Below are 19,611 nucleotides of genomic sequence, written 5' to 3'. Positions count from 1 at the left end.
ATGAATCCTCCCTGCTCCCCCAATACTTGTCAAACTTCTCTTTCATTGTTTTTGCCATTGAGTACAAAAAATGGTCCTTACTCCTGGAAAAGAAATCTATCTTTCTTTTAATCATATATATCTCATCAAAGAAAGCATTTGATGTCACATACAAGGAACCCAAAAACCTCTTTGTGGCATTATAAAAAAGTTTCAAAAACTTAACAAATTTTCTATAAGTCTCCCAATCATCCTCATTTGGAGGTCTCCTATCATAGTCCTCCATCCCGAAAGTGTAGAATATAATCAAGATCTTCATATTCCATCTGCTTGAATGCATGTTCAAATTTTTCAGCATTTTCCAACATTTAATAGGTGGTGTTCCATCTAGTGGCCACATCCAAACATAGAATAGCCTTTGACTCCATTTTCACTTTCTCCACACACTTTTTGAAGGTTTGTAACCTATTTGGAGAAGTTTTCACATATCTAACCGCATGAAACACCCTATCAATTGACTTATTAAGCCATCGGTCACAATAAGATTCAGGATGTGAGCACAACACCTCACGTGAACAAATTCATTCCCCAAAATAGTACCTTTCCATATATTAGTAGCTGCTTTCAAGTAACTAATGGCTACGTCATTTGAGGAAGCATTATCCACCGTCAAGGTGAAAATCCCCTCAATATTCCACTCTTCTAAACAAGATTCAACCATTTTGTCAATGGGTTTTCCTTTATGGTTATCAACAATACAAAAATTCAAAATTCTTTTATGTAGCTTCTAATCACCATCTATAAAATGACAAGTAAGACACATGTAATTAAAATTTTGTATTGAAGTCCATGTGTCAGTGGTGAGGCAAAGCCTACGGCCTCTCAAGGCATTTCTCAACTTATCCTTCTCTTCAAAATAAATCCGACTCACATCTTTAGCTACCGTGAAGCGAGATAGGATATTAAAATTAGGTTGAAAGACATTACAAAACCTTCTAAATCCTTGATTCTCTATAAACCTAAATGGAAGCTCATCCAATATGATTATCTCAGCAAGAAATTTTCTACCCACAACATTTGTAAAAGTCCTAGGCACTAGATTTCCCTCCTCTACATCCTTGGACAATGGGTCTTGTCCATCATGCAATTCATTAAAAAGATATTTAGGACAAATGGGTGTATGGTTTTTTAAATTAGATATCTCGTAAATTTTGCTATCAATCATATACTCCTTGCTACAATATATATACATCTTGCCTTAGTTCTACCTTCCTCATCTATAAACTTCTCAAAGTGGTCCCAATCCGTTGATGATGATTTTCTCTTATTAGGATTAGAAGAAGATGTTACCTGCGGTGGATGAGGAGGTCTCATAGTTGGTCTTGTAGTGGCAACATTAGGTTGTGTAGGCTCCATTGAATCCATGACCTAGTACCACACAAAACAAATCAATCATTAAAAATTATTAAATCCAAAGACTCAATATAACTATATGCTTGGTCATGATTTGAGCTAGGTAGGCATCAAACAAAGACAATAAACAAAAAGAAAAAAAAATAGTATTAGGGTCTTGTTATTTCAATTTACCTTAAAAAATATAGTAAGGGATAACAATTTGAAACCATACAAGTTACAATAATCCAGGACATGGGTTCTTTGGTTTAAGAAACTAAAGCAAACAGAACACTTAAAAATCCAACCTTTTGATTCATTTTTTCATTTTTTTTCATCCTTAAACCAATCTTCAGAAGGTGCAAGGCACTAATTTTTCAGCCACAAGGAGCACATTAATTAAGCATTCAGTTTCATTTGTTCAATGACACCAAAACAACTAATCCCTATAGCGTCTTTGGAAGATGGGTGAATGGGTGATGCTTTTTATAGGTAATTTAACACAAGATATTTGAAGAAAGAAACTACAATTCACAAAATAGAGGTGGATCGACTTGCATGCACCCATCACATTTTTAGCTATTCTAAACAAAATAACATTTATTTGAGTTAAAGCATTGGCTGAATTTTTTTTATACTATGAGAAATTTAGAGTACGTGATTAGTTTTAGCAGCAGAAAAATCATTCAATATGTTTATACACTTTTACAAACAGCAAACATGGATAAAGGCAAGCAGCCATTTCATCAAACACCTGGAGAGCAAGGCACAGTTTGTCTACCAAATTGGAGTCATTGGTTGATCCAAACCATGATATAAACCTTTATAGTAATTGGGTATTTGATAATGCATAAAAAAAACCAATGAAAAAAAAAACTCCCAAAATCAGAGACTAAGATAAGGAAATTAAGAAGAAAAAAAAAACCCACAAAGAGAAGGATGAGTGGGTGACTTACACTGTTACACACGTAGAGAGAACTCAGTGACAGAGGCAGAGGAGCAACTGAGCAAGAAATGGGTCCTTAAAAAAACGATTCAAGCCAAACGCACATCACAAAACACAAGAAAAATCAAACCCAAGGATGACTTACACAGTTATAAAGCTTTAAACTGAGAGAATGACCAAAAATCTAAATGGATGTTGAGGGAGGCAGAGAAACACAAGAAAGACCAAACAATGTTCACCTTCTTTCTTAAACTAAGCTTGTTTGAGGAATAAAGAGAGAGCTGAGGGAGGCGGAAAGAGTAGGGTTTTTTTCAAAAAGAAAATCGGGTTCAGAAGTAGGAAATATGTATGACTTGACGCCGACTTGACACCGATCCGAACTAGAAAATAACCTGAAAATAGCCTGAAACCTGACTCGAATACTCTCAGACCCGCCCAAAACCTTTCGAGTCGGGTCGGGTGGGTCGGGTTGTCGGGTGGGTCGGGTCCACTGCTCAGTCCTACTCCGAGTGATCACCCAGTTCATGAAGCGCCCATGACGGTTGATGCTTCCTCATCCGGCTACGATGCTGCCATAAACACCATGCCACAGTAGTGAGCATAGCTACCCTACTACTTGACACAACACTAAAGAGTTCCTCCAATAATTCAAAGAAGGTTTGACACTTATTCAGAACGAATGAACGAAATTCCAAGAGCGACATCCACATTGACCTCGTTTGATCACAGAGCCATAAACAATGCATAATCGATTCCATGTACTCTCCACAACCATCACATTCCTCGCCAATAGGGAGATGCCAAGCCTTTAAGTTTTGTTTCGTGGGTAGAGAATCCTTAGTAGCGTGCCAAATGAAATGCCGAATCTTATTAGGTACCCTCATCTTCCAAATTTTCTTCCATACCAAACCATTGCTACCCAAAGTTGATGAACTTGGCATAAGATTGGATTTGGCAGAGACAAGCATACGATAAGCGCTCCTAACAATATAGTCCCCATCATTGGTCAGAGGCCAGATTAAAGTATCTTCTGCCCCATCCTCACATACTTGAATCCTCCTCAGCTAGTATGCCTCCCATGAAATCAAACAACTCGCAAGACGACCCGGGTCCCAAACTCTCGTATCCAGGAAGAACAAATCTTAAACCCGATGAACTAAATAATCAGCTCTTGGGGAGAAGCGTAATAAATATAAAAAAATTATAATTTTGCCCTTGAGTTACTCCATTAAATTTTCTTGCGATTTTTGGATTAATTAGATAAATTGTTTTACTCAATGGCAAAATAGATATTTATCAATAAGTTAGGGATAAATTAAATACAAATGGATCAAGAACAGGGAAGGCTAAGGGACCTCCTCTTCAACTTTTTTTTTTTTTTTTTTTTGAGAAGAAAGATTGATTACTGATTTTATTTCATAGCGTTGACATCTTTAACAAAATAATCAAAGATGTCAGAAGGAACAGACTCCATCCAAATCAATACAAAAAAAAGAAATTCTAGCTCTCTGAGCTAACACATGAGCTAGAGTATTGCCTTGTCAAATATTGTGGGAGAAAGAGACGCTTTGTAAAAGGCTAGCACAAGATAATGTGTCTTTAATAATATGCCCCAAGGATGAATGCAGCAACTTATTATGGCGTAAAGCATTTATAGAGATTGCCGAATCACCCTCAAAGCTAGACTGACGAAAACCAAGTTCATAAACGAATAGTATAGCTCTTCTAGTTGCCAAAGTCTCCAATAAAACTACTGAAGATGGCATGAGGATCTTTTCGGACAAAGCCACCATAACTTCCCATTGAGAGTTTCGCAATACTACTCCGATACTTGCTTCCTGCAAATTTGCGAACATTGCCCCATCAAAATTTGTTTTTAATTCATCTTCTAATTCTTGAGGACCTCCTCTTTAACTCATCTTCTAATTCTTGTAAAGTGTAAACACACACCAACTGTTTGTAAAATCTTGTAAAGAAATATGCTAAAAGTATTCTAAGTTTTATAATATAATGTCTACAAACTGATGTAGTGATAAATGTGATTGGTGGACTTCAATCATCTCATAAATTAATATTTAAATTACTATTTTATGGTTGATGACATTTCAGGTTGTAAGCTCAGTGTTGTAAAATTTGTAATATCCATAACACTACTCTCTTGTAAAAAAAGTGATATTTAAGGGTTTTTCATAATTGATCACATAAAAACACATGAAGGTGTGTGTGTGTGTGTGTATATATATATATATATATATTAGAATCCACTATATTATTAAATAACTTAAATGCTGACCACAATTTTGATCCTATGATGTACAGTTTGGATTGTAGGGCACTCCTGAACATACAATGAATGACGATCCCTAGTGTACCATGAAGCCAAAAAAAGATGCACATATATATATATATATATGTGTGTGTGTGTGTGTGTGTGTTAGAGATATATTAGCCCATTAGTATAAGTTCAAGCCTAATTCTACTTTGTGTGCAAACCAAGTCTCCTACTTGTACTAGAAGTCGATTAGTCTAGGGTTTAGTCTATTATATATACACATGTTATGGTTTATTGTAATACAGGATTTGTATTACACTCTAATATATTATTGATGTAGCCCTTTAGGGTTTCCTCCGTGGATGTAGACCGTTAGGCTGAATTACGTAACCCTCTTGTGTTATTGTGTTTTATATTTTATGCTTTCGTTTCCGCATCTAGCATATTCAACATGGTGTATCAATGCTAATATTTAACAATATATATTTTGGCAAATAGGGGACGGGTTCGACCAGGTAGAACAATAGTTTATCATTTCTATCATAATTTTGCAATTTAGACATTTGAATGGGACCTTTTGTGGGAATGATCTCTAGTCGCCATGTCCCAACTCTGCCTTTTGTAATTACGTTGGTTTTGACTTCAATGCTTTTCCCTTTTTCCCTTTTTTCTTTAAAAAAGAAAGAAAGAAAGAAAGAAAGAAAGAAAGAAAGAAGAGAGGAAGGGGGTAAGAAGATACAAATGATCCATCGTATTATTTGGTGTTAAGTTTGATGGAAAATGTTAGCACATGTAGGACATGTGATTTCTGGACCGACTAAAGAGCTAGAATACCACTTAAAATTAAAAGAATTGTTCATATCAGCCTAAGATGGAAGAAAAAAGAAGAAGAAGAAGAAATCGATTTAATTTGACCATTTTGATGCCCTAAGCCCAAATCTAGTGGAGAGAGAGAGAGAGAGAGAGAGAGAGAGAGAGAGAGAGAGAGAGAGAGATGAACTAATTTGTTTATAAATAGTTCGGGCTTGGCTCAGTAGGAAACTCGTTCATGTTTATTTGTTTGTTTATAAATAAGCTAAAGTTGAGCATTAATTTTAAACTTGTTTAATAAATGAGCAAGCCCTAGAAAATAAAATAAAATTGCTCATGATCAAGCTCATGAACAATAGAACTCGATAAAATACAAGCCGAGTTTAAGCTAGTTTTTGGGCTTGGTAATACGTTCGATATGGGCTTGAAAAATAAGCTCACATCTTACTAAACCTTTACTTAATTGGGGTTGTGACTACTTGTCAAAACCAAATGTACTTGTATTGAATCTTGATCTCAAAAACTTGATATTGAGTTGAAACTCAACTTAACTAATGAATCAAGCCAAACCAGGCTGAGTTCAAGTTTTTAGACTATCTAACAAGCTCAAACATAGTTTGTAGGCTTGGTTCAAGCTCAAGTCAAGTTTGAACATTTTATATTGTTGCCGAGTCGAACTTAAGCATTCAATACTCACAAAGCTTGACTAGTTTATGGCCTTACGCTCTAACACAATAATTTTCTTTACTTTGATTTTTATTTTTTTGAAGGTTCTGTTTAGATTGATGGAAAATGTAGAAATTTTTTTGAGAAAATAAAAAGTATGCTAATATGAAATTATTTTCCATAGAATGTTCTCAAAATATGAAGCTAGTAGAGCAGGTTGAAACGAAGAAGCTATATATGTAGGATAGAAAAATGAGAAACTAATATTAATAGGCTGTAGTAGAAATTTTTCTTGACTTTTTTGAAGTTTTTTTAAATTAATAATCGCATCTACATTATATCAACATGTCCTTGTCAACCATACGTATCTCATTATCTATCATCCTCAGAATGTATGCGTGGATATCCTGTAATTTTGTCCTCAAATGCTATATTTTGACCATATACAAAAGGGATTTCTTCTTGTTGCTTTTGCTGCTGTTGTTGCCATAATTTCAACTGAATAATACTACACCTTAGCCTTCTCTCTTCAAACTGCCCACATATAGTCAATAAAAAAAAAATAAGGAGTTAATTTCCAATCAATATATGTACATCGGATTCCAGATTTGATGCTTTTGTTTGATAGTTAATGATTAAATATATTATATTTTCATGTTTGAATATAGGAAGGAAAAAAAAAGTCTTGAAGTTTGGAAACTTTTTAAACTACTGGTAAAAATTATGCACACACTGTATCTTTGCACTATATGTTATCAAATAAAGGAAGTTATAAAAGAAATGAAGTTATATGGAATTACTGATAATTTAGTGTTTATATCTTACCTCAAGGGTAGATATGGTTCTAAGAAGCTCAAGACAATGCTCTAAAACTAACTTCTCTTGAGCCACAACCTTCGCTAATTTTGATAGCAATACAACAGTCTTCTCAGCCTGTTGAAGCAACAACTTAAAGTTGAGTCAAAATAACATAAGCACAAGATAACAAAGCACAATAATATAACATGGCTTAAACAAAGGCTGCCTACCGAGGGTGCAAGACAAGTTAACATTGATTTGATAGAAGCTGTGAAATCTACTGCATTTCCAATAGTGAAGGTAGCTAATTGTGTGTCCACCTATAACAAACATGTAGTTTAGTTGAACAATAATTCATAACTGGCAGCAAAAAAAGTGCTTTTGTTTTTTAAGCCTACCTTTGCACCATCAATTAGGGGTACTCTGCAGACAACAGAATGCAAACACTCCTTGGTCCTGGAAACTGCTGATAGTTGCTGCCTTTCCATATCTCCCCAAGCTTCTAATAGCTTAATCTACACGAAAGATCACAAATTGATCCATAAACAACATCATTTGGATGAATCATAATGTTGATAATTTATTCATTTGAATTTAAGAATTTAAGAAATTTATATTATTAGCAACTTCTTACTTACTTGGGAATAAAGTACAAAGTTCAGCTTCATGTCAAGCTTTTCCTTCTGAAATTGTAATTTCTTTTGTACCACAGAATGCCGCAACTTTGTAAGACCATCCCAAGCATATAACAAATTTCTCTGCCCAAACAATGGAAAGTTATTAGTTAAGATTGGATACAATCCTATCCATGTCTATATAATTAAAGAAACCTCATTTTCATCTCAGATAAATTTGACCAGTCGATCTAATTGGAAGGGCAAACACCTCCATATATATACATTTCAACTAGCATTGATGTCTTCCTGGTGATGAGGTGGTAGTTCATGTTGTTCATATGGATTTGAAAGTATCATCTTGTGGTACCGACACAAATCTGAGGACATATGACAGTACAATTTCTTGACCCTCCTTTCTAGTTGATGGTTTTCACATAAATAATCCAAAGATGCCGTTTGATAAGCACCCTTTGAAGAAGGATATCAAATCAAAATTTCAGAACCTTGCAAAGTAAACCTTCACAACATCTGCAGCCATACAAAAGCAAAGCATTGATGGAATTTATCTCTCTCTCCACTTTCCTTTTGGTTTTGTGCCATTAGCTTAATAAGTCCTTTCTTTCATTATAAATGTTTCTCATTAATATATTGAAAACAAGATGCATTAAGCTTCAACCCATCTTCAAGGTATGGAGATTGATTCACCTGGCCCATAGTCCAAATTGAATCTTTTTCCATTCCTAATATCATACAAGTTCTTAAATTGTTAGTTTTTAAATTCCCTTCAGACGAATAACCCTTCTAAACCTTCAATCAAATATTTAATTTGAAAACCCCCTATTATCTTAATCTCCTACGAAATTATGCAAAGATGGTTACAATGGTCTTATAGTGTGCATTTTCCCTTGATTTCTGATAGAAGAAGTACTAATTTTTAGCCTTCAGCTTCAACAGCCACTGCTTTAGAGATGCAGAATACTACAGCAAAGTGAATTTGATCATCCTAATTTTTGCCACACAGAACAAATCAACAAGATACAGTAATTGTTTGAAACTTAGGGCTCGTTTGGTAAGAGATTTCTTGTAATGTTGTTGTTTGGTGTAAATACATGTGGTAAAAAGTGTGTGAAAATATGTATAATGTTGTTTAAACATTGAAAAACTGTTGTTCAAACAACTGTTGCTTAACTTAAAACACCAAGACAAAGTTTTCATATACAAATCTATTTACCTAAACTATGTTACTAAAATACCATAATACAAAGTCACAAAGTGACACAGATATCTTAAATCAATCAGAACATGCTAATCAAAAAATAAAATAACAAGCATTAATGCACACCTCTGCCTGATTAGCTATACTCCAATTGACAGCCTCAGCTCTAGCATTGGCATACCGCCACTGCATCCACCGATTATGAAGCATCCGTAGTTGATGAACGGTCTCTGAATTACCCAGGACCACCACAGGCATCGAATTAGACAAAGATTTCTTAGTCTTGAACAAGTCCAATCCCATGTTAAACAATTTCTTCACACCCGTCCCCCTTGAATTAGGACTATCTGGAGGCTTCAAACTTGAGAAAGACATTGGTAATTTTCCTTTGTTTTCCACAGACATTGGCGGTGACCCTGTCCGTCCAGGTGACAATGCCCACTGTGACTTAGCACTAGTTGGCGAATTCACCCTCTTGATTGCATTTTTTGTCGTAAACTTCTTTGATGACAACGCAGGAGAACCATCCCATGATGTTTGGCTTGGCATACTTGAATATGAATTTCCTCTCCGAGTCCTTTTTGCTAAATTCTTCATGTACTGTGAAGAACCCTCTAGGCTTGATTTCCTCGAACTTATTGAATTTGTGCCGTCCGCAATAGCTGTAGAACCAAAATCAGTAAAGCAATCAGAGTCAAACTCGAAAGCATTAGTAAGGGAATCCGATTTTTGTCCCATCGATCTCCGGTATATGTCATTTTCAACAATGGACAATCTTCCAGGTACAATACACGAAGCTTTAGACGAAGAACTAAATTTTGCTGTATTTCTCATTGACTTTCCAATACTTGGTCTATGATTTTCTTTGGCGCTCTCCTTCTCATTCTCAAACCTATTAGACTCCGAGCAACTTCGTTGTCTATCAAGAAAAATGGTGTCACCCTTGGGGGGTTTTTCATCACTTTTTCGATCTTTCAGCCTCTCATTTCCAAGATGATCTCCTAGAGTACCGGGATTCAAATTCTTGTTCAACTTAGAGGAAGAAGAAGAAGAAGTTGTTGCAGTTGTAGTAGTAGTAGCAGTAGCAGTAGCAGTGGTGGTAGTTGATGAAGGCCAAAGACCTCGCATAAATCCAGAGTCCTCATGGCTCCGGTGGTGCTTTTTGGTTTTGTGACGGTTTGGTGAGAGCGATTGATTTGGAGATGGGATTCCAGCTTCAAAGGAAGCAGTAGTAGTGTTGTTTGAAGTTGGAGATAGAAACCTTGAGCTCACTTCCCGGGATTTTGGTCTTCTGGGTTTGAGAGATTGATCTGAAACAACCACCTGGTCATTCTCATTCTTCATGTTTAATTTCTGTGTGTGTTTCCGTGAGAAATGGGAAAGACTTTTCTTTTTTGTTTTTTTAAACGGAAGGCCTAGAAAACATAGAGAATGTTGGGATTTTTGTTTCGACTTTTGTGTGTGTTTGAAAAGGGGATGAGACTGAGAGTGATTATATTAAAACAAACAAACATAAGAAAGTGGCGGCAAATAAGAGTTTTATGCCGGCGAATGAGGGATTTGCAGTTTTTTATATGTGAAATTACTAGAAAAGAAGTTCATGTTGGCCGGTTGAGTAATCAAAAGCTGGTGGGCCTAATGCAGAGTGGCAAGGGTGGTTTTGGAATTTTCGGTGTAGGATGTTGGAAGGGATCAAGAGTCGTAGGGGTAGTAGGAGAAACAAGGCAAATGAGAACTAATTTTTTTTTTTTTTTTAATTTTAAATTATTGAAAAAGAATGAAGCAAATGGGAACCTTTTGGAAGTAAGAAAGAGTGATTTGTCATAACTCAAATGTGAGGGTTGTGCTTGTTTTGCCTTCTGTTCTATTGGTGCCGGCAAGTTAGACTTTGCAAAACGGCCTTCATGGGTATGTGCCACGTATGTATATGAAGGCATTTTTCACACAAATTGAGTGGACCAAATTCAATTCCATTATTGTCAATTATTTTTTGTTTCTTTTTTTTTGAGGGGGAATTATTTTTTGTTTCTTGGAGGTCAACTTCCATCTTCGTTATAATAGGATTGCATGCATTTAACAATCATCCACGAAAATTAAAGAAAAATTAACACTTAAAAACACAATTAAATTGCTTCTCAAAAAAATAAAAACAATTAAATTGTATCAAATCAAAGTAGAATTCTAAGAATACAAAAATTAATCAGTATAGATTAAAGAAAGAATAAAAAGTCAGAGAGAGAGAGATCATTTAAAAAAAAAAATTGTAGAGAGAATATGGATTGAATGAGAGAGAGAATAATGAACTTATGTTAAAGAAGATGGAAAGAAGAAAAGTAAAGGAAAAAAAAAGGAAGTTGAAGAGATGAAGGAAGAATAACAATAATTTAGAAAGTAGTGGAGAGATGTGTTAGAAATAGATGAATGATGTGACATAATGAAAGAATAGCAAAATTAATTGTTAGGTTTGCATTTGTATAGATTATATATAGATATAAAAAATATCGCGTCCACAATATTTTCATAACAAATTTTAGGTAGTAAGTTGTTATTGGTAAGAGCAAAAATATAATTTTAATGATGGACTTATATTAGAGCCAATATCAACTTGCCATAACGGATTTGTCATAAAAATGTTGTAAACTTATACATAGATGATAAATGATCATGTACTAAGTTGAAATAATAAGTACTTTTATACATCTACTTTAGTGTTTTCAACAAAGGAGAACTACTCCGAAAAAAAATGGTTAGTTATAGTCAAGAGCCTTGTAATAAATGGCATTGCATATTCTCCTTAATAAAGATCAAGGTTTAAATGTCTTTATCATTATCGAATTATTTAAACAAAATGTGGCTATTCAAGTCTTTTTTTTTTTTTAAAGTAACGTTACAGCCACAAACTATTTTATAATTTTTTACAAAATATTGATGTGACCAATCTTTTATTAGTTTTCATTTAGACCTACCATTAATATCTCTTTTTCATTTATCAATAATTACTCACCACATCAACAGTTTGTAAATTTTTTTTATAAAATAGTTTATATCTCTAGGATTATTATTATTATTTTTTTATAGAAGAATTCAAGTCATATCATTATATACATCTTACACAAACACGCATAGATTCGAAGGAAAATGTAATGTTTGGTCTGTTTATCAGTTTATTGTTAAAATATTGTGTCCATATTTTCATACGTGTATACTGTCGAAAGTGAGAGGGCATCTCTGTTTATATAAGAAGTTAATTATACATTTTATTTATTAAAAAAAAAAAACACTTCCAAAGTAGAGAAATACAAAGGGCAAGCGTTTTTTTACTACTAAAAGCATGCAAAATCTAGTATTTATAACTTCTTAACAAAATTTTGGTACAATTCATTTTTATTAAGAGTACAACAGGACTTTAAAAAACAAATGAAATTTCAAAAAGTTGTATCTAATCATAATATAAAAAAAAAACAGATTAAAAAAAAAAAGTAACTGATTAACAATGCTGCTAGTAAGAAAAAGAAGAAGAAGAAGAAAAAACTAATTTACAATAGCAATAATAATTTACGATGATATAAACTTTAGCAACCTATAATTTCCTAATATAGGTGACCAATTACAATGTGTAATATAATAATAGTAATATTTTGCTCATTTTTTTAAATTTATTTTTTTGAAGTCATTAATTCAGTACCCAGGAAACGGGAATAGGTTTAGATTGATAAATATTAAACAGAAATAGGGTGATATGGGTGAAAAATGAATTAAGTATCGGATGCCAAATGATAAATTCGGTTGGGTTCGCAGAAAAAAGAAAACGCCGCTGCCGGGGATCGAACCCGGGTCACCCGCGTGACAGGCGGGAATACTCACCACTATACTACAACGACATGTTTGTGCCTTACAATTGTAGAAAGGGTTTTTATTACTTTATCGAATTTGAAGAGTTCCCAAATTTATATCATTAGACCAAAGAACAGGCTTAAAAAATTGAAAGAATTCCTCGGTGCTTTGAGAGATAATGGTCCAAGGACCATGTAGAGGCCGGAATATGTGAATAAATAAAATTTGAAAAAAAAAATCAAAATTCAATGCCTACCTGATGATCTATTTTCCATTTGTTTTGTCCTCTTCCTTTAAATTTTAAATTAATTTACTTCTTTAAATTTCCTATGTATTCAACTCTAGTTATTTCAGCCCAAAAAAAAACTCTAGTTATGCTTGCAATTGAATGAAACATTGCTCACTAGCAAGGAGTCGAGGAGATGAAAAGATAAATTTGAGATAAGTTTCCCTAAAAAAAAAAAATCCTTATTGAAGTTGTATATTTATTATTAAACTATGCAGTTTTTTTTTTTTTAAGAAGTGAATTAAACTCTTTAAGAGAATAAATATATCCTCTACAAACCGAGGATTACAATACTCGAATACGTATTACAAATAGAATTAGTGATTCCTTTGTTTGGACCCAATGTAAGATTAAATACAATGAACACAGATAGAGTTACACAAATGGATTGGGGCGTTGAGTACAAGAATATGAGAAGGATCATATGGTGTACTTGGGAGAGCTAAATGCTCTTGGATGTAAAGTTGTTATTCACTTATTCCCATCACCTTCTCCTATCAAAATCTAAAAACCTTCAGAACTTGCACATTGGTCACTTTGCCTTTGGGATGAAAGATCTGAGTTCTGAGACTTGAACAAGCTCTTGCAATTTTTCTTTTGTTGGTCTAACATCCTTTTGAGCTGCCTCCGTTGTTCTTCAATCAACAACTGTAAATTTTGCTGAACCTAACCGAGTGAAGTATACAATAGTAAGTTTATCATTTGAACTAGTAATGTTAAACTGCTCTTACATAAAGAGGCTATAAGGAACTTTATTCTTTATTTTTTGGTGGGGCTGGATTAAGGAACTTCATTCAATTACTGAGGAATTAAAATTACTTAATGAGATGACAAATTGATTGTGTGTACCATGCGGGAGAGGGAAGTGATTGCCGGAATTCTATGACTACATTTCTCACGACTATTCTATGTGGCTGACTGGGAATAGTGGTGAAAAAAATAATGGATTCATGTAAAAGTGATAGACAACCAGTTATAATCTGCCACATATGATAGTTGTGAGAAAGACGTGGGAAAGACATGGTAAATGCTATTGTTTGGTCCTAGATTTAGGCGAAGTGCACTAGTGTAAAAATAACCAATATGGGTGTGTAGATAGAATTTTCTATTAAACATCTTTAACTTTTGGAAGAAGAGACAAATGGATAGCTTGGAAAAAGAGGCCTTTAGTCAACACAAACACATTCAAAATATGGCATATATGGAAGCAAATTTGCATTCTGCTAATGTTTAGATGCAAAATTCTAAAATCAAGTATAGAAATCAGGCGGTACTGTACCTCTAATTGTTCATTAAGACTCCTCTCCACTTCAAGTTGCAGTTGTAGCGTCTCCTTCATTTGCATACTACTGCTAGACAAGTCGCCAAGTAAGGGTCAGAGGCAATAGGCGACTTTCCAATTCTACTGTTGCAGTAGGAAAACTAAATTCTTTAATGACAACATATCAAAATGCTTATGGCTAGCACTACAAGAATTTTACATTTTCATAGGGAGCTGATCAGGTATGCGGCCAGCTGCCCTTGTTCTTCTCTCAGATATTTCTGCAAAATACGTAGTGATATCAAATCAAAGCTTACTAGTAAACTGGTTAGATCAAATTACTTTATTTAGAAAGGAAATACTAAGGGGGCATGATAAGTTTGACAGATGTTCTAACCAAGTAAAAGAAATATGACAGTTAAAAATAGAACAAGAAAACCTGATTAGTTAACCATGCATGTTGTGTCCTAATCAAGTAGGCTGAGCCTGAGAGGAAAAAGTTGAGGCCCAAACCAGATTGGAGTTATCTTCCTCCAAGCCATTATGTAGCGGTTGAAAAGACAATTAATGTGTTGTTTAGTCATATCACTTTTTTAAATATGTCATGTGATTTGTTTAAATAATAAAACTAGAATAGTCTTATAATTTTTCAATAATTGATTTGGAGGAAATTCCTTTAAACTGGTTTGGAACTAAGTTATGTCAGGCTGAGAGGATGCAGATCTAACAAGATTTTTCAACACTCATGCATAGCAATTAACAAGTAATTTTTTAAACAGTTGTTTGGCAGACATACTAATTAAGATGGAGCGTTTTAGTAGTTTTCATTTTTTTTTTTTTTTCATTTCAATAGAAAGTTCATCATTAAAAATTGAGTCCTCAACAAAAATGCAAATACTAACTTAATGGAAGTATTGGCGCACCTATTTAGTGTGACACAAAGAATTTGTTTGCTTCAGGTATAGATTGAATTAAAATAGGAATCAAAGCCACAGAAAATTATCTACTGATAGAATTAATCCCATTTTTTTGTTACTTTGATATTGCTAAATAAAGCAGAGGATAGCAGAAGGCAAGATGAAATATCATGAACAGTTCACTGGCACATTAACACTCATAGAAGCCTCCGTGAAAACCTTACAGTTCAATTTTGTTAGGAAGATACCAAATTCTTAATCGGACAACAATAAAAGCTAGAAATTATATAACTTCCACTTTAATAACAAAAGTAAATATTTAACAAGATATACCCTCTACAGAATAGTCTGGCATGTGCACAGCAGTTCGATATTTCTGCAATACAGATGCAAAAGCAATGGAGTAGAACGAAATTTCAGATATTAATGTTTGCATAAGTATATTATAAACAGGATTTTCAAAATGCAATCCGAAAGTTCTTAAAGAAAAAACTTATACCTGCAAATGGCTTTTCACATTAAATATAGTCAATAAATTTGTGTCCATCAACTCCAATATTGCTTTTGGTGTTGCCTCTGTGATTATGATGGGTGAATGAATGTTTAAAAAAATTCAATATTTACATGATACAAATTTTTTTTTTCCCTTCTTAAAATCCAATAACTTACTCTCAGCACCACCAAGGCGATTAACACACTTGACGAACTGCTCATGAAGATCTTGAGACCATTTGATTCGTTTTTTATTTGATGGAGCTGGCCTGGTTGATGAACTCTGACAAAACTGTTTCAAACATGAGAAAAGCCAAAATCTCAAAAAAAAAGTTCCAAAATATTGAAAACCAGATATGCATATGTATTACCCCTCCAAAAAAAGAAAGAAAAGAAATCTATAGCAAGCAGGCAAGAGATCAATTACATTAAGAGCCTGATTTGCATGATCAGGAACCGAAAGTTGCCTCCTGACAAAGTCTGCATTCTCACAAAGCAACATGTTTTGGTCATGTGGAAAAGGCCTGCTGCTATTGTTGCTTGGAACCATATTAGACATCTCTGAAGAAGAACAGTAACAATTGCTGCACAATTGAGATTTCACGAGTGACTGCAATGAGTCCTTGAAGTCAAAGTTGGAGCTAGATTGCTCAGCTGAATCAGTGGAACAGTTATTATCCCCAGAAGATTGACACGAAGACAAGATGTGTGAATCATAAGTGGGAAATTGTGAGGCTGAACGAGAATTGCCAACTTGATGCTCAAATTTTTCTTGAAATTCCATGTAACTTTCAGCTGCATGAAAGGCTGAGACTAGTGACTTGAAAGGATCATTCATGGCTGGAGTAATCAATGGAGGTTCAGTGCAATATAGTTGGGAAAAATCATCCATGGTTTTGTCAAATTCGTGTTTGGAAATCAATCTTGGCATGAATTATTTAGAGCTGACAAATCTAAATGTATATATATCCTACAGGAATGTGCAATAACACCATCACTGTTTCTGAATAATGTCCTAATTTCTCTCTCTAAAATTCTTAATTTTGTAAAAGGATAAAAAATTATTCAAAATTTTAATGGAAGGCAACTTTTGTTTTCTTGTTCTTTTGAAAATCCGACACTTTCTTTAACAGAATCTAGAGTTTCAACCCTCAGAGTGTAGTCATTATGAAATCATATGTGAGTACTTGTGCTGCCCTCAAGAATATTATTAATGAGCACACGGTGACACATACATGTTTTCATGGATGGAATTAGGAATTTACCTTTTGAGGGCAAAAAAAAAAAAAAAAAAAACCTTAAAATTCAAAATTAAATTAATACATGAAAAATAAAACAAGCGTTTATTAAATTTTAACAAAATAGAAGACAAAAATAACTATTTCATAATCATTTTCAACTTAATCATATAGGATATATCAAAATGGAATCAACATTCTTCCAAATTCTGAAAACATCTATAATTAATTTTATAGAAAATTTATACTAAATTTTGCAACAATTTTGTTTTAATGCACAAAATCAAAAAGTTTGTTAGAATTTTATCTTTTATTTTGTTGCAAAATCTTGTTTTGATTACATTGATGATCGGAAATGCTCATTCCGTAATTGTGATAGAAATTGGAAGAGTAAGCAATATAGATTTACGTCTCTTTTCAATCCATTTTAAATTAGAAAAATGCACCATATTCATCTAAATGTATTTTATGTTCATGTATAAACTATAAAGGCTCCTATACATTTACTGTGGCCACTTTTACTTTACAATAAGTTGTACTAATCGGCAGTACAGCCATTAAAGTTCAAACGGCATATAGTTAGTACATTATAACAAGGAGAAAAAGAAACTAGTAGTACAATTTGAAATGAATTTGAGTTGTTGTACACTTGTACTTCGGACTTTAGTGGAGAGAAAAATCGAGTTGTAAAGAACTTATACCAATACTAGGGACAACAATGATTGCCGAAGGGAAAAATGCGTACAAATGGACCTTTCTTAAGACTATCTAAATTTCAGGATATTACCACGTTGAAACCAATGCACCTAATTAACTAATAATCATCTTTCTCAAATAAAAATTAACTAATAATCACTAAAAGGAAAATGGTATGAAGATTCTATGGTTTAGAATTTATTGTAACTTTAAATTTGGTATTAGAAAATTAGAATGCATGTGCTAAATAATCAAGGCTGCACCACCTTGCATATGTTAAAAGATTTAACTTAAAATTATTTCAGATTATATCATCTTTAGACAATTGTGATGATAAAGATGTGTAAATAACATGTGTTCCATGGAGCAAAAGCTGAAGTAATTTTTTTTTTTTTTTTTTTGAGATAAACGATAGAATAAAGTAATTTTTCAATATTTAAGGAGTAATACTCTTTACTCATACATACATAATGTTATTTTATAGTTGAAATTTAGGCAGGATTTAGTATTCATACGAAAATAGAGAGTATTAATTTCAAAATATTGAAAAAATGTAAGAGGAAAGACTTTTATTTTTGAAATCATATCGCATCATTCTATATTATATAATAAAAGTTAGGTTTAGAAGTTGTGGTTGCACCCAGTGATTTCACCAAATCATTGAAATGTTTTGGATAAAAACAATTTTTTAGATAGAGACAACAATTTATTTATTCTTATAAATTTTTTTAGATAAAGTAACAATAGTGCTTTAACAAAACGGATTCAGATCCTCTAGAGTTCCTAGGGTACTCTACCAAGTAGAGTTCATTAAATCCTAACCACTCTTTAATGATTTAATGGTCTAGATTCTGCCATGTCAGCAATTTAATTAACAACCATCTTAATTGTTTTGTTTACAACATTATTTTATTATTTTAAGAATATTATTAATGAAATGCTGACATGGCAGAATCTAAACCATTAAATCATTAAAGAGTGATTAGGATTTAATGAACTCTACTGGTAGAGTATCCTAAAAACTCTAGAAGATCTGAATCCGTCAATTTGATCCTATTATTTTCAACTTGGACTCAATTTAATCCCTATTGTTAACTCACTAACAAAAAAATACTTATGTGGCAAATGGTTTATATAATTGGCATGTCTAATATATTAAATTAAATGCTAATATATCTAAATTTGAGTGGTTAATAGGCCACGTCAGCACTTAAATGAAAAAAAAAAAAAAAAAACCGCTTCAACTTTTAATGATAAATTTTTTTTTTTTTTTTTGTACCAATTTTTTCCTTTTCTTTATTTTTTCTTTTTCTTTTTCTTTTAGAAACCCACAGCCTCACAAAAACTGAAATACACGTATGAATCTATTGTTTTTGTTTTTGTTTTTTGTTTTTTTATTTCATCTCTCTCGGTGGTTAATCTTTTGTTCTAAACCCAGATCCACCAAGCCACTCCCCTTCATCTCCATTGAATTAACTACGTCTTCTTCTACCATTCTCTAATCAAAATCTCTCACTTTTTCTCTTACAAAGATCCGTCCCTTTTCTGTTAAAGCTGATCTTTGTGAAAGTTCTAACCGGCAAAGACCATCCATTTGGAGGTGGAAAGCTCCGATACGATCGACAACGTGAAGTCCAAGATCCAAGATGAAGAAGTCATCCCCCAATCAACAGCATTTAATCTTCTACAGTAGAGCCATTTGAACTTCTACAGTAGATCCATAGTCGTACCACAATGTGAGAAGGCGAAGTATATCCTGTAAACTATCATCAACACCTTTAGCATTTGCTGCACATGCTATTGAATGAAAATATATAAAAAGACATCACCGCGGTTTTGAATAGAAAGATCGTAAGAATACTAAAAGAAGAAATAAAGAAAAGGAAAAAAAAATTGTACAAAAAACTATTATTAAAAGCTGATGTGGTATTTTTTTTTTCATTTAAGTGCTGACATGGCCATATCAATCACCCAAATTTAGACATATCAACATCTAATTTAATATTTTAATATTAGTCATGGTAATTGTACAAGCCATTTTTCACGTAAGCATTTTTTGTTAGTGAGTTAACGGTAGCAAAGACTAAATTAAGTGCAAGTTAATAATAATAGGGACCAAATTAACTGCTACCAACGTGTAGGGACCAAATTGATTGTGGCCTTAAAATGTAGGGACCAAAATGGTGTTTTC

General features: G+C 33.2%; 2 protein-coding genes and 1 non-coding gene across 4 annotated transcripts; all 3 read right to left on the bottom strand.

Annotated features, from left to right (window-relative positions):
* Positions 1-6,437: 6,437 nt before the first annotated feature.
* Positions 6,438-10,040, bottom strand: LOC142639863 (QWRF motif-containing protein 3). The gene is made up of 6 exons (XM_075814000.1): positions 8,823-10,040; positions 7,502-7,621; positions 7,262-7,378; positions 7,094-7,183; positions 6,891-6,998; positions 6,438-6,599 (listed from the first exon to the last, which is right to left on the bottom strand). The coding sequence occupies exons 1-6, from the start codon at positions 10,038-10,040 to the stop codon at positions 6,438-6,440; spliced, it is 1,815 nt and encodes a 604-aa protein (XP_075670115.1).
* Positions 10,041-12,505: 2,465 nt separating this feature from the next.
* On the bottom strand, positions 12,506-12,577 carry TRNAD-GUC (transfer RNA aspartic acid (anticodon GUC)). The gene has a single exon. It is a non-coding gene; the product is annotated as a tRNA-Asp (tRNA).
* A 542-nt stretch (positions 12,578-13,119) lies between these two features.
* Positions 13,120-16,519, bottom strand: LOC142641271 (uncharacterized). Of its 2 annotated transcripts, none has more exons than XM_075815676.1 (7): positions 15,914-16,519; positions 15,664-15,778; positions 15,494-15,570; positions 15,328-15,370; positions 14,298-14,358; positions 14,096-14,168; positions 13,120-13,482 (listed from the first exon to the last, which is right to left on the bottom strand). In XM_075815676.1, the coding sequence occupies exons 1-7, from the start codon at positions 16,415-16,417 to the stop codon at positions 13,321-13,323; spliced, it is 1,035 nt and encodes a 344-aa protein (XP_075671791.1). In that variant the 5' UTR covers positions 16,418-16,519; the 3' UTR covers positions 13,120-13,320. The 2 variants fall into 2 exon arrangements, with proteins under 2 accessions (XP_075671791.1, XP_075671792.1); XM_075815677.1 differs by having other exon boundaries at positions 14,096-14,165.
* Between the last annotated feature and the right edge of the window lie 3,092 nt (positions 16,520-19,611).

Source organism: Castanea sativa, chromosome 6, assembly GCF_040712315.1.
Source record: "Castanea sativa cultivar Marrone di Chiusa Pesio chromosome 6, ASM4071231v1".
Taxonomy (NCBI): domain Eukaryota; kingdom Viridiplantae; phylum Streptophyta; class Magnoliopsida; order Fagales; family Fagaceae; genus Castanea; species Castanea sativa.
Note: the sequence above shows the minus strand (reverse complement) of the source record. Positions and strands in the feature narration are given on the sequence as shown.